The sequence below is a fragment of the Helicoverpa zea genome, chromosome 5, assembly GCF_022581195.2.
Source record: "Helicoverpa zea isolate HzStark_Cry1AcR chromosome 5, ilHelZeax1.1, whole genome shotgun sequence".
In the NCBI taxonomy this organism is placed as follows: Eukaryota; Metazoa; Arthropoda; class Insecta; order Lepidoptera; family Noctuidae; genus Helicoverpa; species Helicoverpa zea.
The window spans coordinates 214,669-241,135 of record NC_061456.1 but is presented as its reverse complement, the minus strand read 5'-3'; the positions used below and the strand labels follow the sequence as shown (position 1 = coordinate 241,135).

The window sequence follows — 26,467 nt, the reverse complement described above, 5'->3', positions numbered from 1 at the left end:
GGAACAGTCTCGCTTGACGGATGGGAAAACAGTGAAACAGCGGCCATAATAGTGAAATTATACCAACATTGAGTCAAATCCTGCTTGTGCTACAAATGCACAATTACTCATATATTCATGCGTTAGTTATTCACGGCAATATAGCGGCCAGTCGCTGCTACATTCAATAAAAATAACGATTCTATACGATTTATTAAGTTATATAGTACCTAAGATTATAGAGCAAGATTTCTCAAAAATACAAATCCAATCACCTTATAAGGAACACTTATTGACTTGTAACTCAATATGAAACAATCTTCCAGGTGATCATCTAAAAAGCTTCAGAAATAGTATTGCGATTAGATTGGAGTCATAAGTCACGGCTCAATGATAAGTGCGTTTTTTATCCGCCGTAAGAAATCTGATATGAGAGGTAATCGGCGAGAGTGCTCCGGCCTGACGGCTATTTAATATGTATCATGTTGAGCGAGCACATGTATGTGTATTATTTAGTGGAATGAAACAGTCCCGAGCGACGCCGACTGCTCGTCACATCACGCTGTCACATGCGGCCTTCACTGTGGATGTATGAAGGCCTTCCTAAACTTTTATAGGAAAAACCTTAATTGGAATATACTCGGACAAACTTACCTAAAAATATATTTTGTTTTCTTCAACTTTTTAGGAATCTACATAAATAAATAATTGATCCCTCTTCTATACTAATATTATAAAGAGGAAAACTTTGTTTGTTTGTTTGGTTGTAATGAATAGGCTCAAAAACTACTGGACCGGTTTTTTTTTAATTCTTTCACCATTCGAAAGCTATATCCACGAGTAACATAGGCTATATTTTATCCCGGTACGGGCAGTAGTTACCACGGGACGCGGGTAAAACCGCGGGAAAACGGCTAGTCTTCCTATAAGATGCCACAGAATCTATTTAGTTTTGTGTTTTCTAATGACATTAGATAATTCTTGGTTAAAATTGTGTCCATGAAGGTTGCTCCGATAAGTATAGCTACGTCTCAGTGTAGGCGCGTGCGTTGGGTCGCGGCCGGTGGGGCCACGCAGTCGGTGGGTCGCGGCCGGTGGGGCCACGCAGCCGGTGGGGCCACGCCGGCGGCGGCGCGCTGTGTGCCGGCATTAGCATTAAACAACAGACAAACGCGTATTCTAATGAGTCGTGGCCGGTTTGTGTCGCTGTGTCGCTGCGGCGCTGAATTAATGCGCTGCAGCCGCTGCATGCCGCGCCATTTCACGATTTATTGCTCAGGTGATCCCGATGATACAATTAGACAAATAAGAAGCAATCAAGCGTTTGCAAACAAGGATTTGCAGTTTCTAAATAGTAAATTAGCTGCCTGTTCCTTATAACCCTTGTAAACCGAACCTTCATACTGTTTCACTAAATATAGGAAGTTAATCAAGTGTGATAGCCATTCAGCTAGTTATATTGAATTCTAAAGTTTAATGGCATTTACTTTAATAGGTACCAAGATACCATCTCGGTAGCCATTTCCAAAAGGACAAATGGGAATTAAAATTAAAGCGAGTAGAGCCATTTCCTCTTTGATTTGTTGAAAGTTCGCTTAAACGAATCCCACGGATTTATGGTAAGTTGTGGGCGCGCTCTGTGAGTCGTCGCAGGCACCGCGGGCGGAGCGGCGGCTCGCGGCTAGTGAGTGCTACATAAATCGAGCGCGCGGACGGATGTACCAATATTTTAAGGTGAATGTCTTCACCGTGATTCAAGTCCCCGCGGAGCCGGAGCAGTCGCTTCTCGATCCAATTTATACGTACGTATGTATAATATATTATTTATTTGTACGGGAGGGTGAGGGGGCCGGTCGGGGGGCGGGGGGCGGGGGGCGGTGCTGTCCGTCACGTACCGGCACGCGCTCCGCGCTCACCAGCGTGCGCTACTAGGATACTATCTGCATACTGCATTATTAGGTATATAATGTACCTACTGACGGTCAAATGTAAAAGTAAATCAAACAAAATCACATCATCACATAGCAGCGTTCCCCGCTAGCAATGTTAACGTTGGCATCCTCGCGTCGGTTGATTTATCACCGACAATGCCTAAAATATTAAAAGAACCAAACTGAAGCAAACAAATATTTTGTGAAGCAACTGTCAATATTCCAAATCAAATCTAAGACAGACTAGATGTAGTAGTGGGCGGAGTGTAGCTAGAGCAGGTACACGAGTACATTACCGAAGCCCAAGACGTCTCGTTTGATTAATATCGTGAGTTCGGAGACAGACTACATCGGTACACACAGCCTCTCCGGGGATTAAAGCATCAATGTTCCATTCCAATACTACCTTACAGTACCAACTGAATATACTGTTTAAATACCTACCTACTATATATATACATACCGTTTATATCGGTCGGTGAATGACCCTGTTTATTTATGAGATGTTTTACTAATTTCAAAATTGGGCTACGCTTCTACGAAGCTACAGCTACGTCGTAGCTAATCTGCTACGTCGTAGCTAAGCTTTGCCTACGTCGTTGCTCAATCACCTGTTTTGAAATAACCATAAGGGATTGTTCACACCAAACGTATTGTCCGCCGCTGACTGTGAGTATACTCACTGTCTGCCCCAGTGTGAACGTCGACTCAATCTGCAGTACCCGTACTCACCAAGCCGACAATAAGCTATAGCGTACGATGCGCTTCATGTGTGAACAAAAGAATAGGCTCGTGTAGGTTCACACTAGATGCGTACGCTGAGCGGCTGACTATTCTACACATAAAAGAGCTCAGTATTTGAACCCCCCAATCTTCATACATAACAGATGCTATGTCTTCCCAAGCGCATCTTCGTAAGTTTCTATCACTAAATTCTTCTGAATTCGCATTCCAAATACATTCTCCAGAATGTACTTCTGCAATAAACTTTTCGGTGTCGAACATCGCGAAGTGTCACGTGTCACGTCTGTCCTCATTGAAGTTTGTTTCTCGAGTGTATTGCGGCCGAGGCGCGCGGCGGTGCGGGCGCGGCGGAGCGGCGCTATTCGGCAACTGCGTCCGCGTAGCCAATCCGCGTCCGCCGTGCATAGTCGCGTAGTAAAATAATCGGCCACTGAGAGTCAGCGACAACAGACGACGTAATAGCGTATAGTCGGTTCGGTGTGAACGACAATTTCGATATATATGGAAAAGCAATAAACTGCGTAACGCGCGCTCACAGTCAGCGGCCGACAATACGTTTGGTCTGAACGATGCCTTAAAGATTTACGGTCAGTCAGGATAAGATTGCGATTTAAATTTGAAAACGACTGTGATGAGTTATAGAGATAATCATTGCATTGGCGCCTATTAGAATACAGCCTCTACATAACCTCAAGAAAATTTGGAGTAATATTAAATTAGTTGAATGGTGGCATGTTTTGTAAATACATTAGGCGCGAGAACGTGCACACAACACCGATATAAGTAACATTAGCAGCTCGTAATTACAATCGAACGAGTGTTAACGTGCACTCCGTTGTGCATTCATTTCTCTTGCACTAATTACGATTCAATGGCGCCATTAGCCAACTATTAAATAATATCTTTTATTTTGCTCAAGAGCGAAGTTACCGGGAAACGCTAGTTCACCACAAAAAAATTGTCTACTACGGCGTAGCTGACCGTCGGCTACGGCGTAGTCAACTATCCACCACTGTCCGTAGCATCTTTTTTATAGATAGGTAGTTCGATAGGAACTGCATTATGGTGCATTCTTTGGGCAGCAGGGTAGCCTTGGGAGTCTACAAGACAGTTACAGGACTCCGCGCTGTTCTGTGAGATTCAGCCTGAACCGAGCTTCCAACCCGAGACCCCGAGCATAGCTGTCACGCTTATAAACACATAAACAAGGGTCTTGATAATATACAAGCAAATTTTCATAAAAATAAGGCTTCTTATATCCCAACTATATGTACAAGATATCATTGAACATCCTTGGCAGTCGTTACAGGTAGTCAGAAGCCAGTAAGTCTGACACCAGTCTAACCAAGGGGTATCGGGTTGCCCGGGTTACTGGGTTGAGGAGGTCAGATAGGCAGTCGCTTCTTGTAAAGCACTGGTACTCAGCTGAATCCGGTTCGACTGGAAGCCGACCCCAACATGATTGGGAAAAGGCTCGGAGGAGATGATGATGTACAAGATATAGTATAATGAATTATTTGGCGCCCGCACTTACATGACAGTGCTCGCTCATGCCCTTTCTTTTGAACAAGTTCTCGTCACTGAGCTGCGTCTGTCATTACCTGCGGCACCTCATTATTAACTACGCACCGTTGCACTTTTTAGGGCTTTTCCATGACTCGCGTGTGACGTTAGATATCGGACTACACACACTATTCCACACTACTGCTATATGCCTTACATTGTTTCGCATGAGACGCATGCCGCTGCGACTGAGCGCAACGCACCGAGATGTACCACTACAGGAGCGATGTCAACGTCATAGGAGGGAGCTAAATAATTAACAACATTGTATAAAATATATTTAATAGTCATTCATAACGTTGTACGTATTACGAGTACATGCGTAAACGAACATGTCTGGACATTGTCATAGTACATCATAATATATTGTAAACCAATAATTTATACTTATGATGAAATTATTTCTCTTATCACATCTAATATAAAGTAAAATTCCTCGTATCATTCGACGGCTCGCTAAAAGCGTTTTTTTTAAATAGGACAGCGATTGATTTATCTAAGTATAATAATATTGTATAACTATCTATATAACACGAGTGCACCACTGGGCCGCAGCAGCTCCGGCGACTGTGACGTCACGCGGTGCCTCGCTGCGGCGCGGTGCACAGCCTCATGCAGCCCTTCACTATGCTACAAACATCCAGTCTTGTTCCTAAATTAATTTTAAACTTTTAATAAAACACAATAAGTTGGAAGCCATATTTAAACAATGTTGTCGCTATGGTGTATCACTTAAAGCACAATACGTAATAAAGTATTCTATCTAGTAGTATATAAAATAGCGCCCTCTATACAGCGAGTCTCGCGGCTCGCTCAGCCTTGTCCCGCTCCACGCGGCCGCGGCTACCGTCCCACTGCACCTAATCCTTGCTACCAGGAATACAACAATTAAAATCTTATAATTTACTATTCTTCTAAAAAGTTGCAAATTATTTTCCATTATGTACTAAATTTTTAGGGATGATCAAATGTTTCTATACTTTTGTAGATTTATTTTAGTACTACAGATGGCGCTAGTGAGACGCTAACCGCTTGCCAAAACATCACAACTATCATATTACGCAAATCATTAGACAAACCTAGTTCCTTCCTTAGCTCGCCAAACATTGTACGTAGTTTGGAGTCCTGCCTTCATAGGGAACACAGACAGGTGACGGTAAACTTCACGTTCTACTTCAGACCGCGTCAATATACGACTGATTTAAATTAGGCGACAATTATGTGAGCACTTTCGTCAACAATAGTCGATACTTTACTATTATACAGTACAAATATTAATTACAATAAGTCCCCTTTACAAATGGTAACATTTGCAAAATGATAAAACAAAGTAAATAATAACAGTTACAATACAGGAAGATGAAGGAAGCACTCGATGTAGGACGAGCTCAATTAGTCTATCTACATGATTACGGAACAATAACAACGAGTATTCGTTTAGCACAATCTTATGAAATAATATCGTAAGCTCTAGGGTAACGTCACAGTTCCACGGACGACCACTTTTGTCTATCTAATATTAATTGTATAAAAAATACTGAAAGTTTAATTTTATATTACACTTGCATTTATAGATATGTTTCCAATTATTTTCCATGATCAATTTGTATAATCTTACTTTGTACATAATTTAATGATTGCTAAACATTAATTATTTACATTTATTATTAAAAATACAAAATAATTGAGCGTAGCATATTTGTGAACAACGTAATTCTTAAGACTGTAAAAACGTACTTTTTCATGAATTAGAGCTAAGGTTACTTCTCTAAAATGTCGATTTGGTTACTTGGTTATTGATGGAAGTATTTCATAGAATAATAATTATATATATTTTCGTGTTTTGGGCTCGTATGTGTGTGAAAATTATTGCAAGTAAATGCAATTCGAGCAGTGAGTCGGTCAGAGTCTATATAGTAATTTATTCGGCGTCAGTTTTGCCAAATATGCGCTTTGCTGTTGCCTAATTGGCGCATGAGGTTAACATTTAGAGTGAGGCTGGGTGCGTGGCGGGGGCGCTAGGCGTCGGAGTCGCGCGGGCGCGGCGGCAGGCGCGCGAGCGAGTAGGTCTCGGGCTGGAAGGTGGGCGGGCACTGCAGGTGCGGGTAGTGCCCGCCGCGCCGGCTGCTGGCGCCGCTGCTGCCGCTGCACGCGGAATACGCACACTATACCACATGTTTGCAATAGCCGGCGACAGAAAGTGACACACAGACAGAAGCATGTCTAAAGTTGGTTATCGACGTCGCGGGTGCGCCGCAACTCGCGCGCCGAACATTACAAGTATCACAACTGAGCACGGGCGGCGCGCGCGGAGCACGCGCAGCCGCGCGGCGCGGCGGAGCACGCGCAGCCGCGCGGCGCGGCGGAGCACGCGCAGCCGCGCGGCGCGGCGGCGGCACACCGGCGCGCGGCCCGACATGATGTCCTCACGGCATTCGGCTGCGACGCGCTTATGTTCCACCTCGAGGAGCGCGAAGTCGATACGCAACTTAAATGTTTACTTTAGCTGTATGATACATTAACAAACCTATTTCTTCCACTTTCCTCTTCCCAGTTTTTGAAGGCCGTCTCATATAGATCTAACGTTCGAAAAGTTCTGCTATTTGATTTCAATGTTTTACTAGTAATTTGCAGCCTTATTTAGCTATTTAAAACTTTGTAACAAAACCGAGACGAAAATGAAGATGAAAAAATAAATAGAATATTATTAGTCATACCTGTCGCGTGTATGCGCGGAGTGCGCGTGATGCGGCTTCACCTCCGCGTCCGCGCGGGCAGAGTGCACCTGCGGGGGGACAATACCACTAATATTCATCATCATTACTTTATGATCTACATCAATATAGTAATATTTATTATCAGTACTTAATTATATTGTAATAAATTAACATATACAACATACACAAAAACATCCATGAACATATTAGATAAATAATAAACAAATAAATGTGCATACCTTATCGTTCCTGCGCAGCGAGTCCCGCCACCGCTCCCCCGCGCCGCCCCGCCCCGCGCGCGCCCCACCCGCCCCACTCGCCCCGCCCGCCCCACCCGACGTTGCCCCCGCCCCACACGCGGGGGTGCCGCCCATCTCGTCCCGGTACACTATCTTCTCGTACCTGTCGCACAATATCATACACATTATGTTCATACTGCATACTTCAACACATGTACTTATCAAGAGGCGATGTCGAAAATAGAACTAAGTAGAGGAAAAAATATATAGTTAGTCTGTTACATAGATAAGTTCTAGGATAGGCTGTCAAAGACTTTATTAGTTACTGGTGATACTGAGCATAAATCTTATAATAAGTATGATAGAGATTGTTCGGAGTAACCGAACACCTTTACGCAAACACGTGAGCCTCGGCCCACAATTTTTAGCTTTTAGTGCATTTTCGGTCGTCATCGTACACGGGCGTGCATTCAACTAACATTTTTGTAACGATTTTCGTAAATAAACAAAGTTAACGATAATCGCGAGTTTCTCATCTCATTCAACATCAACAAACAAAGCACATCCCCGAACATTGGTCCTTCGAGTGTTGCTGTGTTTTGGTGTCTACCAGTGTTTTGTGCTATCAAATCGACTGGCCTCCCAGAAGCGGGTCTCACCAGTCGGTTTGAGAGGTGCTTGTATCACAACAGCGAGTACCAGGGCACAGAGGGAATCAGCAATAACAGTATAGGGTGTGTGCGCTAACATTTTAACATTAACAACAACTTAATAACAAACAATAACAATGGAAGATCTTCTAACAAGACAAGCTGAGCTTACAACATTAATCGAGAGGATTTTCACTAACTTCAAGAAGGAGAACATGGAACGCAGGAAGCTAGTGGCTAAGAAGAAAGCAACAGAATTAAAACTTATGTTTCAAGAGTATAAGGAGAATGATGATGTTTTGAAGGAGTGTAAAGATCGTTCTAGTGACTACTTCACAGGAGGTTACTTTATCGAAACAAGAAACTACTATCTGGAAGCATTAAACTTCATAGAACAGTACATAAAACAGGATGCTGGAGAAAACGTAACAACATCTAACAAAACTATAGAGAGTGTTGATCTAACAAAAATTATAAAGCAACAGGAAGAACATGCGGAGACTGTAACCAAGAGTACAGAAGAGAAGTCCGAAACCAACAACACTAACAATAAGCTAACCGAAAAACTGCGAAAACAAACAGCTAATTACAGAGCCTTCCAGCGTACCATATCGAACATCGACGTAGGTATTTTATTAGAACATTGGGAACTTGAAGATGCGATCAAAACATTGGAATCACGCTGGAAAATCATAGACTGTCTTCACTGGGAGATTGAAAGTGAATTGGAAGCCGAAGGTAAAGAAGAGTTGGAACTACTGTACGATAAATACGAAAAGCAATACCTCCGTTTGAAGAAGTCTATTAACTCTAAAATGTGGTCGGAAAAACATAGAGACAAAACAACACCTAACTTAGAAGTACCAACATTCAACGGCAGTTACAACCAATGGGTGTCCTTTAAGGATTTATTTTCGGAAGCTATCCACAACAATCCTTCACTATCTAAGGCGCAAAAAATGCAGTTTCTGAAGAGTAAGATTCGAGGAGAAGCTGAGCGTCTCATCCAACACTTGCCGATTAGTTCGGACAACTACACAGTTTGCTGGGATATCCTTAACCGCCGTTACAACAACAAAAAGCTTATATTTACATCTCACATCAACATGTTACTAGATTTACCAGTTTTAAAACATCAAGCATTAGCGCCAATCAAGAAGATGCATGACGTCACTCAAGAGTGCCTTAATGCAATAACAAACCTGGGTGTGGACATATCCACCTGGGACCCTTTACTTGTACATCTTTTGGATCAAAAGTTAGATGTTGACTCCCATTCCGAGTACATAGACTCGTTGAAAGATCGCCGTGAGTTACCGGTTCTCAAAGATTTTTTAGACTTTTTGGAAAAAAAGTTTACTGCACTAGAGTCATCTCGTCGCAAGAGCGAAACCTTGCCACAGAAATTTGGCAATCAATATTCTCAACAAAATCCATCAACATCATATGGAAAATTACCTTACCATCGAACAAACAATTATTTTAATTACAACAAGGGAAGCGCAGACAAACAAGTTATTACGAAATCAACATGCAACATAACTACAATAAAATGCCCATTATGCAACAACGGCCACGGACTTTATAACTGCAAAAGATTCTTGGAAATGTCCAGTGAACAGAAATTAAAAACAGTGAAGGAATTAAAAGTCTGCATGAATTGTTTATTTAGTCATAATGGCAATCCATGTAAATCACCTCAAACATGTAGAAAATGCTCGAAGAAACATAATACCATTATTCACGATGCCTGCAATATTGGGTACAACACATCGACTACAAATGTAGCAAAACAAAATGAAATTCAAAACCCTCACGTGCGTCAAAGTAATGAAAATGACTTATCAGCCGAGGTTTTGTTGTCAACCGCTATGCTGAAGGTTAAGGGTACTGATGGAACTTATCATGATATGAGAGCGTTAATAGACCAAGGATCGCAAGTTTCCTTAATAACAGAAAGGGCGGCGCAACAGTTAAATCTGAAAAGACAACATTGCAAAGGAACGGTTATTGGCGTTGGAGAAAAGGAAAATAGTGGAAAAGGGTTACTAAACATTCATTGCCGCTCGATCTACAGTGACTACGAGTTTCGAACTGACGTCATTATTATGAACAGCTTGATTGGAAACTTACCCAACAAAACATTCAAAAAGCCAAACTGGAACATTATTGAAAACATATCCCTTGCGGATCCCGATTTCTACATTAGTCGACCCATTGACATTTTGCTTGGAGCAGATGTTTATTCTTTAATTCTTTTAAGTGGCATGATAAAAGGGGACGAATCAACTCAGCCCGTCGTACAACAAACAAAACTTGGTTGGTTGCTATGTGGAACCGCCAAAACATACCAGTGCAACATAGTGCATAACATTGAACAGATACAAAAATTTTGGGAAATAGAAGAGATCAGTGAGCAGTCTCCTTTATCAGTACAAGATCAACAATGCATAACATTTTACAACGAAACTACAACACGAAAAGAAGATGGACGCTATGTCGTCAGGTTACCGTTAAAGGAAGACATAACAAGTAAACTTGGGTCTTCTAAACAAACTGCACTGGCACAATTTCGAACCTTGGAAAACAAATTTAAAAGGCAACCAAAATTGGCTCAGGACTATAAGAACTTCATGAATGAATATAAAACAATGGAACATATGATACCGACAACAATTAGTAACCAGACACCTGAGTATTATTTGCCGCATCATGGAGTTGAGCGTGTCGATTCTTTAACAACACAATACAGGGTGGTATTTAATGGTTCTCATAAAACAAATACAGGGTACAGTTTGAATGATCTCATGCATACCGGCCCTAATTTACAAATTGATCTACAAACACTTCTTTTAAAATGGAGACAGTATAAATATGCTTTTACGAGTGATATTGAGAAGATGTTTCGTTTTATAGCAGTAGATGAAAGAGATCAAAAGTATCAGAAAATATTTTGGAGAGAGTCTCTAGAACATCCTATTCAAACATTTTGCTTAACAACTGTCACATATGGAACCCGCGCCGCTCCATTTCTGGCAATAATGACTTTAAGAAAACTAGCAGCCGATGAACGTGAAACATACCCAGAAGCCTCAAAAGTTGTCGAATCAGCATTTTATATGGATGACCTTGTACATGGGACAAACACAATTGAAGATGGCAAACAGTTAATCTCGGATTTGAACGCACTAATGAAACTAGGTGGTTTTAACTTAAGGAAGTGGTCGTCGAATGAGAAAAAGCTACTGGATAACATTAAGAAGGACGGAAACAAATCAAACAATGAAGTATTTACATTTAAAACAGAAAACATTTCGAAAACATTGGGCTTATGTTGGAACTCAACAGAAGATAAATTAACATTTCAGTACAACACAAACAAACCTAAAGACAACACCAGAATAACAAAACGAACACTGTTATCGGAGATCTCAAAGGTCTTCGATCCGCTAGGTTGGATGGCACCTTTATCAACCAAACTTAAACTGTTGTTTCAAAGGGTTTGGAAGAAAAACATGAAATGGGACGATGAAGTGCCAATTGAAATTCAGAAGGAGTGGATCAAGATTAAAAGCGAGCTCGGCGCAATTAATCAATATGAGGTACCAAGATGGATACGCAGTCGCAAGGAAGATATCATAGAACTACATGGCTTCTGCGATGCGTCTCTTGTAGCCTTTGCTTGTGTCTTATACGCACGAGTCAACGACGAAACAGAGCCAGTGCTATTGGCCGCAAAAACAAAACTGGTACCTCACAAAAAAGCAGTAACATTACCCAGATTAGAGTTGAGTGGAGCACATTTATTAGCAAAACTTATGAAGAAAACACAGGATGCACTTTCGGAACATAAAACACAAATATATGGTTGGACGGACTCAATGGTCGTGCTTGGATGGATACAGGGCGAACCAACTCGATGGAAAACATTCGTCGCCAACCGAGTGCAACAAATAGTTGAAACAATACCGAGCACATGCTGGCGTTATGTAAAGTCGGGCGAAAACCCAGCCGATGTAGCGAGTCGGGGTTTATACGCACAACAATTAAGAGACAACATTTTATGGTGGCACGGGCCCTCATGGCTCACAACATTCGAAAATCAAGAACAAGAGACCCCAACCTACACAACAGAAGAAGAAGTAAGGTTAAATAAATCATGTACTGTTAAAGAACAAGAAGAAAACATTATTGAAACATTATTGCATAAACACAGCTCATTCAATAAAGTAAACAGAATAATTGCATGGTTGTTACGTGCATTTGCACCTAAGCGAACAGACATGCCATCATATCTCACATTACATGAACTTACTGCAGCAAAATTACTTATAATTAAAAACGTGCAACAAATGGAATTTAGATCGGAAATTGAATGTTTACGCAATAAGCAAAGACTAAGTACAAAAAGTAAAATATTAAATTTAAATCCATTCATTGACTCATCTGGTGTCTTACGCATTGGAGGCAGACTTGAAAACTCAACATTGAACATGGAGATGAAGCATCCAAAGATCATACCACGTGATAGTCGTCTGGCTGAGCTTTTAGTGGACGAAGCTCACAAACTTACCTTTCATGGAGGTCCTCGCCTTACTCTGGCCAATCTGAGGCAGCAGTATTGGATACCTGGAGGGAACAACGCTGTGAAAAAACGTCTGAGAAACTGCGTGATTTGTCGCAAAAACAACCCACAGCAACATCAACAGATAATGGGTGATTTACCCACTGCACGTACGGAGCCAGCCCCGCCCTTTTACCACACCGGAGTGGACTACACCGGTTTCGTTGAAATCAAGAGCAACAAAACAAGGAACGCAAGGTCGATGAAAGGTTACATTGCACTTTTTATTTGTATGGTCACAAAGGCCATACACCTGGAACTTGTAACAGATCTAACAAGTACAGCTTTTTTGGCGGCCCTAAGAAGAATGACGGCCCGACGCGGAGCCCCACGCTATATGTATAGCGACTGTGGAACCAACTTTGTGGGCGCTGATCGTATTTTACAACAAGAACACGAACAAGTGCAACAAACATTTGATAACAACTTCATGGGTATACTTGCTGATATGAACATTGAATGGCATTTTAATGCCCCGTCGTGGCCCAGTGCCGGAGGTTTATGGGAACGCGCGGTTCGCAGCTTAAAACACCACCTGAGAAGAGTGATTGGGTCACAAAAATTAACATTTGAAGAATACTACACAATACTAACACAAATTGAAGCCTGTTTAAATTCAAGACCCTTGTGCGCCCTAACAGAAAACATTGATGATCTTGATTACCTGTCACCAGCCCACTTTCTCACAGGCAGGGCAGGAGTAACAATCATAGAAACACCTGAAGATGGAAGAACAAGATGGTATTTGACTAATCAACTATTTCAACAAATATGGAAGAGGTGGAAGTCGGAATATTTGTCACAACTTAACGCACGAAACAAATGGTTAAAACCTCAGGATAACATTCAAGTAGGGAATTTGGTCATTATTCAAGATGAAAACTTACCAGCCGGGAAGTGGGCGATGGCTCGAGTAGTCGAACTGCACCCTGGGCGCGACGGATATGTACGTGTTGTTTCACTGAAAACTCAACATGGGATCATCAAGCGGCCAATAGTCAAATTGTGTTTATTACCTATTCGACCCGCGCAAGATGAACCTGAAACGAAAACTGATAACAAACAAACTAAACAAACAGGAAAGAAAGGAAACAAGAGGCACTGCATTTCCGCTACATTGTACTCCGTTGTGATGGCACTAACATTCTTTATGACTCTTATTTCAAATGCCTACGGAACAAGTAACATCACCCAACTGAACGAAAATCAAGCAATCTACTTTGATCCCATTGCCAAAATGCAACTCATACGACACCAGTGGACGTTGGTAGCCTACTACGATATGTCACCGTACTGGGAAGGAATAACTGCCTTCAAAAAATATTCAAGCTATCTGGAACAATCCTGCAATCGCATGAACAATACCAACAAATGTAACATGATTGTACCACAACAAAGTCACGAGTACACGGAGTTGCAGTATTATAACCAGCTGTTGCTGACACAACATTTCATAGAGCACTCCAGACGGCGTCGCGGGCTTATCAACGGCATTGGATATCTCGCCAATGGACTGTTCGGCGTATTAGATGAACGCTTCGCAGAACAGTACGCCCAAGACATTGAACTTATAAAACGAAACGAAGCACATTTGAAGAATTTGTGGAGTAATCAAACATCGGTAGTAGAATCTGAATACAACTTAATTAAAAGGATGGAGAAAATGGTTGCCATGCAACATAAAGTCATAAACAAACACCTGAACAGCCTTGATAAAGCTTTGAACACTATCCAAGCGGAAGTAAACGAAATAACAAAACAGCAAGAGTTTATTCTAACAGCAATTGCAGCGAACAGTATGCTTCAAAATCTGAAAAACATTCAAAACATGATGTTGGACACTATTTCTGATGTTTACCAGGGAAGAGTAAATCTGCATTTATTAACACCAAAACAACTACAACATCAATTGAATGTTATTTCTGGCTTATTAACAGGCGACGTTACTCTACCGATTGAAAACATTCACACAGATTTGAAACAAATATACGAACTTATGAAGATAAGAGCCAGAGTTACAGACAAGTATTTTATATTCGAGATAAAAATACCATTAATCAACAGAGAAACTTATGATCTCTATCACCTCATTGCAGTACCGAAGTTGTACAGAAAAAACATGACTCTCGCAATCACTCCAGTTTCAGATTACGTTGCCATTAACTTACAGAAAGACAATTATTCACCTATAACTACAGAAATATTACAGAAATGTATAACCAGAGGAAGCTCAACATACATGTGTGACTCAAACACACCGATATACAAGATGAAGTCAGATGAAGATCTTTGCATACTGGAGAGAAATAATGTATGCAAAACAAGCAGTGACGCGTGCAAAAGCCAGTTCATTTCATTAACAAAAATAAACACATATTTATATGTATGTTGCGAGCAGTGTCAAGTGCGAATCATATGCGGAGATCGGATTACGCCGCACATACTTATGCGCGCTAATGTCATTACTCTTGATAGCGATTGCGTAATGACAACAAACTCTTTTACAATGCATGGACACAAACACTATGAGAGTCAATTTAAGGTCAAATATGATACTCAAACAGCAGTCCTGGCACCGATTAACCACATAATCAATCTGACTATTGATCAAGGATACGAGGACAATTTGGACAACCAATCAAATGAAACAGAAACAGTGCACAACAACTTGCTTAGAGAGATAGACTTGAAGTTAAAACAGTTGAAAGAAGAACAGAAATATGAAAGTATCACTTCAATGTCTAACCACGACATACATCACTATGCGGTTATCTACATCGTATTGGGGATAGTGGTTATCTTATGCGCTGTTTTCCTATATCGAAAATTATGTAGAAGCTGGAATACAACCCCGGAAGAGACGATCAACGAAGCTCAACCAATGCCCAGGACTTCTAGGATCAACAAACACCAATCGCAAGCTCAAGAAGAACACGAGATGAAAGAGTTTAGCAAACCCAGACCCGTGTTCCGTAAATTAGTTTTTAATAACGATTCGGAATAATATTTTTCTATTTTTGTTTAACATTGTATAATAATATTTTTTGTATTTTTGTTTATACTTTATACTTTTTTTGTAATGGATGCACACCCCAGCCTCCCTCATCTTTGCTGGTCGGGAATATGTTCGGAGTAACCGAACACCTTTACGCAAACACGTGAGCCTCGGCCCACAATTTTTAGCTTTTAGTGCATTTTCGGTCGTCATCGTACACGGGCGTGCATTCAACTAACATTTTTGTAACGATTTTCGTAAATAAACAAAGTTAACGATAATCGCGAGTTTCTCATCTCATTCAACATCAACAAACAAAGCACATCCCCGAACAGAGATAAGTGCATGTCTGACCCGTCCCTGCCGCGCACGGACACGGGCTTGCCGCCGCCGGCCGAGCCGCCGGCCGAGCCGCCGCCCGAGCCGCCGCCAGCCGAGCCGCCACCCGCGCTGCCGCACAGCTCGCCGTATATCACGTCCGGCACTGCAACACACGAGGACGTAACATGTACATCATATTGTCACTCTATTTGTTCACTCTTAGAATCCTTGTACTCTTTAAATCAACACTAAATAATGTCAGTCACAAAATACACTTACAAAAATGTAACAGAATATAAGATTATATAACTGTGCTAAATAATATCTTGACGGCATGAAAATCTAGACAGTTAAAGTAGTAAATCTTTTGGTTCTCCCTACCTCTTTCTGATCTCTATCGCTTTAAGATTGGCTGTAAGAAATCCCAACTCTGGGTTAAGCTCGCCGTTGTACATAAACTGTCTATATTCCTTGTGTATTTAGTGTAGCGTGTGTTCGTACCGATGTTGTCGAGGCGGTGCAGCAGCGCCTGGTGCTCGACGCCCAGCAGCACGCGGTTGCTGTACAGCTGGCGCCGCTCCTCCGCCTGCTTGCGCAGCATGAACTGCTCCAGCGTCACCAGCCCCACCAGCGTCTCCGTCTGCACCACAACCACCATTAGCCTGCACACGTCTACTATTAGCATGTTTATATAAACAGCAGCAAAACACTAACCTTGGGTTTAGGCTTGGGCACGTGCAGCGCGGGTTTAGTGACGAAGTCGCTCTTGTCGAAGTCGAGCAGGTTGGGGTTGGAGGCGTGGATGTAGTTGATGGGCTTGGGCAGGCGCCGCCCCCGCCCCGAGCCCTCCTCCCCCGGCCGCGGCGCCGGCGGGGAGCCCGGGGGGCTGGCGGGGGCGGGACCGGGGGCCGGCGCGGGGGAGGCGGCCACGCGGCGGTAGCTGCGGTAGTGCTCGGTGGGCACGGGAACTCCCACTTGCTTATTCTGCAATATCAATGAAGAAGTCTGTAGAACTGTTTGGTTGCGTGAGGGGAAGTGTTCGGTGAGAGTAGCAACCTTGGGCTTGGCGTCGTCCTTGGGCTTGCTGCGGTAGAAGAAGCGCAGGTACTTGCGGTCGAGGCTGGTGGCGGCATGCGGCGGCAGGTCGCCGGAGTCGCTGCGCTGCATGCGGTGCGTGAGCTTCTTGAGCGAGCCGAACTTGGACTTGTCCTTGTCCTTGTCCTTGTCCCGCTCCCGCTCCCGCGGGCTCTCTGTGTCCGACTCCGTCTCCGAGTAGTCCGTCTCCGAGAACTGCTTCGATACGTCCATCTAAAACCAAACGTACAATATTAGAGTAAGATACTAGAGTAGGGACTAGCCTAATTATATTTTAATAATAAATTGAGCAAAGTTAAGAAAAGAGGTTTAAAATGGGATAGGAAAAAAAGTAGAGATAATCATTTTAGAATATAAGTAATGCTTTGCTTTAACATCTAGAATTTGCAAGCTGATGTTTGTCTTTAAGAAGTTACGTTATATTGCAGGTCTAAAACTAATTATTCAGTTATTAAGGCTCTATGTCAATCTATTATTCAATACTGCACCAATTCTTGGGGTGGTAATGGAAAAACATTGTCGAGGATGAATCGTAGCATAACCGTAATTGAAAGCGATCGTAACGCCTGTGGTACAGATTCAAGGTTATACAGGCACTGTAATTTTATTTACGATTAGTTAAAATGTAAGACTTAATTAAGATATTATGTAGAAACGTAAATAATGAAATTTATAGTTAGAACGGTCGGGTGTGTACTGACGTCGGCGGCGAGCTCGGGCAGCAGCGTGGCGCGGTGGATGAGCTGGATCCAGGCGAGCTGCGCGTCGCGGGAGTCGCAGGCGAAGTAGAAGGCGGTGCCCGTGTGGTACACCTTGAAGGCGTGCGCGCGGGACTTGACCTCCGGCGCCGCCGCCACCGTGCAGCCCGCCAGGTAGATCATGCAGTCCGCCTTGCTGCAGTCGGGCGCGCGGTAGGCGTACAGCACGCTGTGCGCCAGCAGCAGGTGCCGCCGCGCCCAGCGGGGCGAGGCGCGCGCCCGCACGCGCTGCCACACCGCGCCGCCCGCGCCGCGCGCCGCCAGCGCCGCCGCCGGCACCAGCCGCCGCTCTGCCGCACGGGGTATGTTACATCAACAACTATTCCTTGGTAACAAAAAGCATATAACAATGTCCGCATACCGCACTATTCCATCATTTACTAAGCCAAATTGTACTTGCACCAAATTAAGCTCATTCACATCCCACATACATTAGCAGCAAGCATTTTACTCAGTTTCCCGGATAGGATCCAGAATAAACAAATTACTGTTGTACAAACAAAGCTATACATTATAGTAGTATTCATTTTATGCTGACATCAATGCGCAGCAAAATACATACAAACGTGTAATATAGTAATCGAGTAATAGTTACATTTTGTTGTTTCGATTGGGCATTATTTCCAGCCCTTCTCGAGCAGATGGATCATTTTTATCATTATTATTTTGTAATAATTGAAGCTGGAAGCCGACCCCAGTAAAGTTAGGAAAAAGACTCGGAGGATGATGATTTTGTGTAATTGAGTGTAAGTGAACAGATAATATAAGACTTTAATATTACCGATCAGTTTATCACTTCTAAATGTACCAACTGTACTTGATCTAGAAAACGTTATTTTTTTCGTTATTTATAAAGATGTTTTTTTTTTCAGGTAAATATAAAATTATTTAATTATTATTAATACACAAAAAAGTACAATTATCATAATTTGTTAGCTGAGTCAATATATTAGAGGGCGTGGACACGTTAGCTGGGGCTCGCTACTCACTGGCCAGGATGGAGCTCTTCTTCTTGAGGCTGCGCGACTTGGAGGAGGGGAAGATGCCGCGCACCGCGCTGCCCGGCGACAGCGCCGCGCCCCGCGCCCAGCCCGCCTCCGCCGCCGCCTGCGCCCCCACCACGATGTCGCCGGGGGCCGGCGCGGGAGCGGGGGCGGGGGCGGGGGCGCGGGGCGGGGGCGACGCGCTGGGGCTGTTGAGCGCGGGCAGCTCGCGCCGCTCGCTCGTCGGGAGCACGCGAATGTCGTGCTTCGTGATGTGCCGCAGAGGCATCGATATCTAAACAAGGTAAATAAATAATAAAGAAAAGAAAGTACATCATGTAAATACTCCGCCCAACCCGTGCAAATATTATTCGATTTCATTTATGTCACCTACGATCGAACAGAAAAAAATACCCCTAATAAAACTTTAAAAATACTATAAAGCTAAAGAATTTGTTTTCTTACACGCACTATTCTTAGAAACTATCGGTCCATCTTGAAAAAATCTTTTAGCATTAAATAGCCAATTTATCGAGGAAGGCTATAGCTAATCTTATTGACACAATAGACGCCACACAATAATATAATATCACAGAAATAGGTGTAGTCGCTTTAAAAAAAAATGCCTGGTTTTAAGGTAATAGTAATAATTAATATGTAACATTCGAGATAAAAGCTAGGTCACTACGTCGTTTTCAGTGACTATTAGGAACTTTAAAGAGGCGCAATAATTTGAAGCATTTCTTTTAATATGGTGGTGAAGTTTACATGCGTGGGGTCGACCGGGTGGCGCGGCTTGAGCGGCGACGCGGGCGGCTCCTCGCGCGGCACCGCCCGCAGCACCGCGCGCAGCGCCGGGTACTGCGGCGCTGCCCCCGGGTGCTGCGGCGCCGTGCCCGGGTACTGCGGCGCCGCCCCCGGGTGCTGCGGGCCCGGCGACAGCGCGGTCGGGCGCGGCGGCGGCGCGGGCCGCGGGGGGGGAGACGGTGCCCGCCGACCCGATCTGTGCACAGGTGCAAATCAATACAATAAACTCATTAGTCCATCTTCAGAAATATTCGACACTATATTCTTTTTTTTATGTTAAGTACAGAAAAAGTAACATTTGAGAAAAAATGTCTTCCATAATCAGTGCAGTTATTATTATTACCTTGTGAATTAAATTAAAAATATATTCTTATAACTTTCTTTTTCATTTTATTTATTCTTCTTGATCACTTCATTTCATTTTGATGTAAAAGACGGTCTAACCGCAAATGATTATCACGAGGTTGAAGAGCGCAGTGTATGCAGCGCGGCAGCAGGCGACGTTACCTGTGCGGTGCAGGCGGGGCGGCGGGCGCGGGCTCGGCGGAGCGGCGGCGCTGCAGCAGCGCGGTGTTGAGCGCGTGCAGCGGGCGCGAGTGCTGGTCGGGGTCGGGCGCCAGCGCGTCGCTGTCGGCGCCGCTGTCGGCGTCGGCGGCTCGCTCGTCCGCGTTGCTGCGCCGCCCGCGTTGCAGTATGGCCTCGCCGATTTGACAACTGGATTTTTTGAAATCTAGAATCCTATCGGCTTTGTACGCCGAGTGTATCGCTAGCGGGCTGTCAGTGGGGGTGGTGGGGGACTCGGGGATGGCTTGCGCAGCTAGAGGGCCCGGTTCGTCCACACTGGCGTCGAAGTCATACGCGGGTGTAGAATGGCTCTTGTCCATCTTGCCGCGGCTGCGGTCGGGGGCGGACGGCTCGTCGGGGCCCGGCGGGTCAGGCGCGGGCCCCGGGGACGCGGGGCCAGCGGGGCCGGGCGCCGGCAGGGGCCGAGCGGGGGGACGGTCGGTCACGACGCCGAGGCACGTACGCGGCCGGGGCGACAGCTCGAGGCCTGTGCTACATGACACAGCCTGCAATAAAATACGTAACAATAACGTAATTTCGCAGACATATCATATATCCGATATACCTGGCCAGATACAATAAGGCACAAACTATGTATTTTTCTGTGAGTCTTATGACAATCAAATTTTTATCTTGGTTGTGTGTTTGATACCTTGTCCCTCGCGTAGAGCGCGGTGTCGTCAGGCGCCGGAGTCATGCTGGCACTGCCGCCCTCAGCACCCCAGCGCTGCTGCTTCAGCTCTTGCCAGAACTGAAATTATTACATACATTGATAGTGTGTATAATTCAAATAAACCATATCTTTAATGGCTCCGAAAATCACGTGAGTTTGTGAGTCGTCATTAAGTTAGGCGAGTTTATCTCGGGTTAAGTCGAATTTATGTGCACAAGTATCGGTCGCTGTATCGATGGTGAGCACCTGCTCGATGGTGTGGCTGGGCCGCTTGTAGAGCTCGGCGTCGCCGGCGAGCGTGTGGCGGCGCTGCACCAGCGCGCGCGGCTTGGGCGGGTACAGGCGCGCGGGGTGCGGCGCCGGCTCGTCGGGCTCGCTGTCGTCGCTGTAGGGCGGCGGCGGCGGCGGCCGCGCCAGCAGGCGGCGGCGGCGCGGCTCGGGCAGCGCGGGCGGCGCGCGGGCGGCGCGGCGCCGCAGCCGCAGCAGCAGCTCGGCGCCCGCCGCGCCGCACGCGCGCAGCACGGCGGCGCCGCTCCAGCCGATGACGCACTGCGCGCCCACCTGCACGATCTCGTCGCCGATGTGCACGGCGCCCGACGCGTGCGCGGGCGAGCCGAAGCGGATGTCGGCGAGCTGGTGGTGGCCGCAGAAGGACGGCACCACGTCGAAGCCGAGCGGCTTGTCGGCCTGGCGCAGCGTGACGGTGTCGAGCGAGGCGGGCTGCAGCACCATGGGGTCGGCCACGTCCTGGATGATGTAGTCGGCGGCGGCGGCGGTGCCGGCGGCGGCGGCGGCCACGGCGCGGGCGGGCTGGTCGGCGAAGCGCTCGCGCTGCGCGCAGGCGGCGGCCTCCAGCGCGTGCTGCAGCAGCGCCGTCTTGCGCGCCGCCAGCCACGCGCCGCCCGCGCCGCCGCCCGGCCATCTGCACGCACACGACACTACACCTTCATAACACTTTACAAGTTTCCAGCAGTAAACTTGTTAACTATTACACTAATATAAAAACATATTTCTAACTTCCCAAAAAGGAGTTCTCAGTTTGTTGTTTGTCAGGATCTTTTGTTTTATAACATGTTTTCCATTTACATTCCTGAATAAGGGAGACTATATAATTTTATCTGATTGCAGAACTGACATCCCTTATCGGACAACAAAGCATAACATTCCTTGGAATTCTCTGCCCATACTATTTCTTATCTTATCATATCATCAAGTGACTTGTAAAAAAAGAGGCCAGTAAAATATCATATTAAATGAATTTTGATGTTCTTTTCAAAATACTACAGCAATAATCTCTACTCCATTTGTAATATTTCATGGATTGAGACCTGGCTTCACTGGTTACTGATAAATGTCAATTAGTTAATAAATAATAAATAAATAATTTATTGCCAAAAAAAGTTATCTGACAATTAATGATATCTGCCAAATAAAGACTGCTTATAATTTAGACAGATTGCAATCCGAGACCTGTGAATTCAAAGTTAATATCTGCTCTTTATTTTAGGATAATGTAAACAACACACATTTTTTTTTTTCAAATATTTGGCATGTAATGCTGCAAGTCATGGTAACATTATATAAGTTCAAGTTATAATTGTTTTTTTTTTTGTTGAATCCCGCATGGACTATTATTTGAATATATCAATGTAGACATCATGGTAAGATACTTTGTCATTAACAAAATTTTATTAAAAATTAACAACCTTGCACACATGCATCCATAGATCCCTACAAAGTATGGCATTTATAATACGTATGAATAGTTATCATGGTCAATAAAAGTGTATCTGTAGCACATTACCTGTCGAGCCAGCACACAAGTGGTTTAACAGCGTGCACGGTGCGAGCTACATCAGCCAGTGTCTGTGTCTCAAGCCGCGCGTCCGTGTGGTGTCGTAGAGCACGTGCCAGGGTGGTGGCCACCACTGACACTCGTAGTGCTAGCTGCTGCACGCACTCTCGCGACACCTCATATTGCTAAACATATCCACATCAGTGACATTACGCACACAGTTACTGTACCATTAATAAGTCATTTACTATCTACAAGTAACACCATTTGAATCATTAATCATATACAAATTACTGCTACAGCGCTACTATAATTAAACAGAGACATAAGCATATATGATAGTTGAGTAGCGACGCTCACAACAGATAACACAGTGGAGATAACCGAGGCACGGCTGCTGGCCAGTGAGTCATTACCTCACTGCACACTAGTCTACTAGCGATACACGTATGTGGTGCGGAGACGACTCACAAAGTTCCGCAGATGCTCGACGGCCTCCAGCAGCAGCTCCTGGTGGCCGATGACGTGCATGCCGAGGTACTCGAGGTCGTCGCAGCGCAGCGTCAGCAGCTTGGCGCCGTCCAGCCCGCGCTCGCGCAGCGCCGGCACGTAGCGCGCCACGGTGGGGCCCAGCCCTGCACAAGCACACAGCGTGAGTCACTCGCCCGCTCGCGCTCCGCCGCCGCGCCGCACGCACCTGTCAGCCAGTCCGCCACCTGCTCCGCCGACCACTCCGCTACGTTGAGGCTAGCCATCGGCATGAGGATAGCTCATCTTCCAGTCACCGCTGTTTATTATTATATTGCGGCGTTAGCGCTAACACCAAACAACAGCCGGACGATGCGACTTCTATGATTTTTACTGACATTGACATTTTAAAAACATCACAGTTTGACAGCTGCCATAGAAAAAACATTGCGTTTCATTCTTCCTGCGGTATTTTACAATTTGATTCTAATTTCTTACTAGATATCTATAGAAAACTATTCACTACATAAAACACACTCTGTCTATTATATTTATATATATTTCTTGATTACCTTATTTTGGGCAATAAAGATGTAAGCTGACTTCTACCGAGTAGCAACAGATGGCGTAAGTAGGCAAATAGTACATAAAAACGGCTATCGTTCTGCAAACATTGCACATCCACTAAATTCTCTGCTTTTTCTATTAATAAACTTTGAATGGAATGTAAAGCAGGGAAATTCTCTTAAAAGTTAATTCAATAATCTAGTTTCAGAGACTTATCTAGTTTTTTCGTATTAGATAATAGGTACTTAGTCCACCAGTTGTTTTGTTAGTTTACCTGGGAATTACATAGGTACGATATCTATCTACCCAGCTTTTTTATAGGTATGAAGTACTAAGTAGTACAAAATATACTTAGTGTAGAACAGGTAGCATAAATCAGGCAGGTAAATTTCACACATAGATCTAATAGGTAGGTACCTACTTACGGGTTCAGAAAAGACGAGCTAGTTGCACGGGTCCAAGAATAAGTAGATTTAATCGCGTTCTCAACTACCTAGTCTCAGCCCCCTATCTCGAATGATAGATGCTTTTATATTTGATGGACAACATATTAAATTATTAAGTAATATACAAAAGATATCACTTCAACCGTTTGGGGACCAACGCCTATTTTCCTGGTTGCCAATGGGGTTGAAGAAAATTTAGATGATAATAATAGGTAGACTGCTTCTCTATAGGCACAAGGATCGCGTACCCTATAAATGATAAACAACAAAAACAAAATTCAACTTGTACAAGTTACCTGTACCTACCTACATAGGACTTACCTCGATCTAAGAAGGTAGGTACCTACTTACGTCTGCTCAACAACTTAGGTAGGTATAGATTTAGTCAAGTTTAATCAGTAAGGCAGTTTGGAAGAGCATTCTAAGCGGGCATTGGTTTGGTAAGTAGCCAACCTCCATCCATAAAGGTAGTTAGGTAGATACTAATTAAACTAAGATAGGTATCTATCTAGGTAGATAATTATACGTTCTTGTGGTTAACGGTTTTTGTGGTCTACAATGCTGTAGGCAACCTAAGTGTTAAGCAAAAGACACCATATCAGTCATTCATCTTGTCAATTCTTGTCTCATTTATTCATGGGTAGAAAATTAATTAGTTAATAGGGTCTGGAATGGTTAGTTTTTTCCTCATAAATATTAATGACGGTTTACTTTTATGGATAAGAAGAGATCCGTATCGCTGACAGCTAAGCTACTGCTACCCACTTTCCTGTGCAACTCGGAATAAAACTTTATATCGTCCAGGTTTAAGCCTTTTTTTTTTGTTTCAGCTGAGGAAAATGCCTGACGTATACACACACCGCCCGGGGAGACAGTGAGGTTATGTGGGGCTTGCACCCACTAAAAACCTCCGCTTTTGTGCCGTCTTCTTCCTTTTAGAGAGGGGCTGGTCGCCTCCATCTACTGGCGATCCATCTCAGCAGCAGCTCGTGCAATGCAGGTAGCAGGAGTTCCCCGGTCTGCTACCCACTGGCTGCTGCTAGGGTCCAGGTTTAAGCCTACAAGTAGGTAGGTCATTCCGTTTTAGTAAAACATCACACAATAGGTACCTTCTTCGGTATTAAGTACTAGGTACTTACCTACGAGTAAAAGGTATCACAAACTGTGTGAGCAATGCTTAGTTAGGACATACACTTAGGTACCTACTTAATACCTACCGTTGGGTACCCCGAAACCTCCTATAAACATAATAAACAGAAACTTAAAAATAATCAATAAATAGGTATAAGTATTATATTACCCAGGTATCTAAGTACGTACCTAAATACTTATTTCATAAAACTTACCTGACAGATTACGAGTTATAAAACACAATCATTTAAAACAATAATTTAAAACCAGCCAGTAAGTAGGGAGTTAGGTATTCCTTTTATCAACCGACATGTGTAGAAAATTCACAGTTATCTTATTAATTGAAATTCAATGGATTCCAATTAAAAATAATAGGTGATATACTTATCTCAACGAGGTAGGTAGGGTACCTATTATTGTTAAAACCAGCAAGGATCGTACGGCCACACGCCGGCGAGCTATAAAACACCCATCGAGAAAAAATGTTTACTTAATCTGCCATAAAATACTCATTTAATCTGTCCACCTGCGAGATTGCCACCTTCGTTATCAGAACACATTCTAGATGTGGCGGGCGGCCGCGGTGAGGGATGGGAGGGGGGCTGTGTCGTGCTCATGTTATTAGCATTTTAAGGCTTTGTCCACGACATTCCTCGGCGTGGCTTTCATTAAGAGCGGCAGAATCGACGGCGGCTCCATTCACTGGTTATCTGATGGGATCTTTTGTATATTTATTGGGGCATCAAAGTAAGGGCTCGGGACCGCGCAGCGGTGCGGTGTAGCTCGGTAGCGCTCTTAAATTCAACAATTTAATACCTCTCATAAAGCGGCCAGTAACCGCCGCTCCGCTACCAATAATTTCTCTTATTGTCCCGATAAATTAGCTTAATTAGGGTGTAAAAAACGCGGCGGGCGTGGAATCTAGTGCGGGCGCGGTGGGTGGGCCGGGGCCCGACAACTCGCACACAATTAGTGGGCCGCAGTGGCCCGGCCCGCGGCTGCACTCGCCTAATGAACAGCCGCCACTCCAGTGCACGCAGCCACTCTGCGGAACATGTTGTACAGGCATTCCACTCGACTATACATTTGTATTGTTATCTCAGCCACCAGCCCGCTCCATTCACTGGACACGTGGTACACACCTAACAAACTTTCAGCAACCATATTGCTTCAGATTTCTTCTGATAGTTCAGCTGCTATTCAGCAGCTGCAGAAAATATGTCCCTACTTACAAGCAGTGCAAGCCATTATTTAAATACATAATTAGCATTAGGTAAGCATTTTTGTCATTGTCGGGTCGGATTACGAACCGACCTAATTCTTATATGTATTAGTTTATGTTATGACAGCGCATGAAAGGCATTCAGCTCGTACTGACGTATATTATTGACAAGCACACTCCCCGTAGCTATTCTCC

The 26,467-nt window shown here is 44.2% G+C and overlaps 1 protein-coding gene across 1 annotated transcript in view; it reads right to left on the bottom strand.

The window, feature by feature from the left end:
* LOC124630607 overlaps positions 1–23,328 on the bottom strand; it is a 56,606-nt gene extending 33,278 nt beyond the window's left edge. The window contains exons 1-16 of the mRNA XM_047164570.1: positions 23,136–23,328; positions 22,910–23,073; positions 22,448–22,623; positions 21,088–21,565; positions 20,890–21,054; positions 20,623–20,721; positions 19,914–20,476; positions 19,368–19,602; positions 18,606–18,894; positions 17,560–17,906; positions 16,820–17,071; positions 16,478–16,747; positions 16,265–16,403; positions 15,797–15,926; positions 7,174–7,336; positions 6,935–7,002 (exon numbers count right to left, since the gene is read on the bottom strand). Coding sequence (XP_047020526.1) covers positions 6,935–7,002; positions 7,174–7,336; positions 15,797–15,926; positions 16,265–16,403; positions 16,478–16,747; positions 16,820–17,071; positions 17,560–17,906; positions 18,606–18,894; positions 19,368–19,602; positions 19,914–20,476; positions 20,623–20,721; positions 20,890–21,054; positions 21,088–21,565; positions 22,448–22,623; positions 22,910–23,073; positions 23,136–23,199 — 3,602 coding nt within the window. The 5' untranslated portion in view covers positions 23,200–23,328. The remainder of the gene's footprint in view (positions 1–6,934; positions 7,003–7,173; positions 7,337–15,796; positions 15,927–16,264; positions 16,404–16,477; positions 16,748–16,819; positions 17,072–17,559; positions 17,907–18,605; positions 18,895–19,367; positions 19,603–19,913; positions 20,477–20,622; positions 20,722–20,889; positions 21,055–21,087; positions 21,566–22,447; positions 22,624–22,909; positions 23,074–23,135) is intronic.
* Between the last annotated feature and the right edge of the window lie 3,139 nt (positions 23,329–26,467).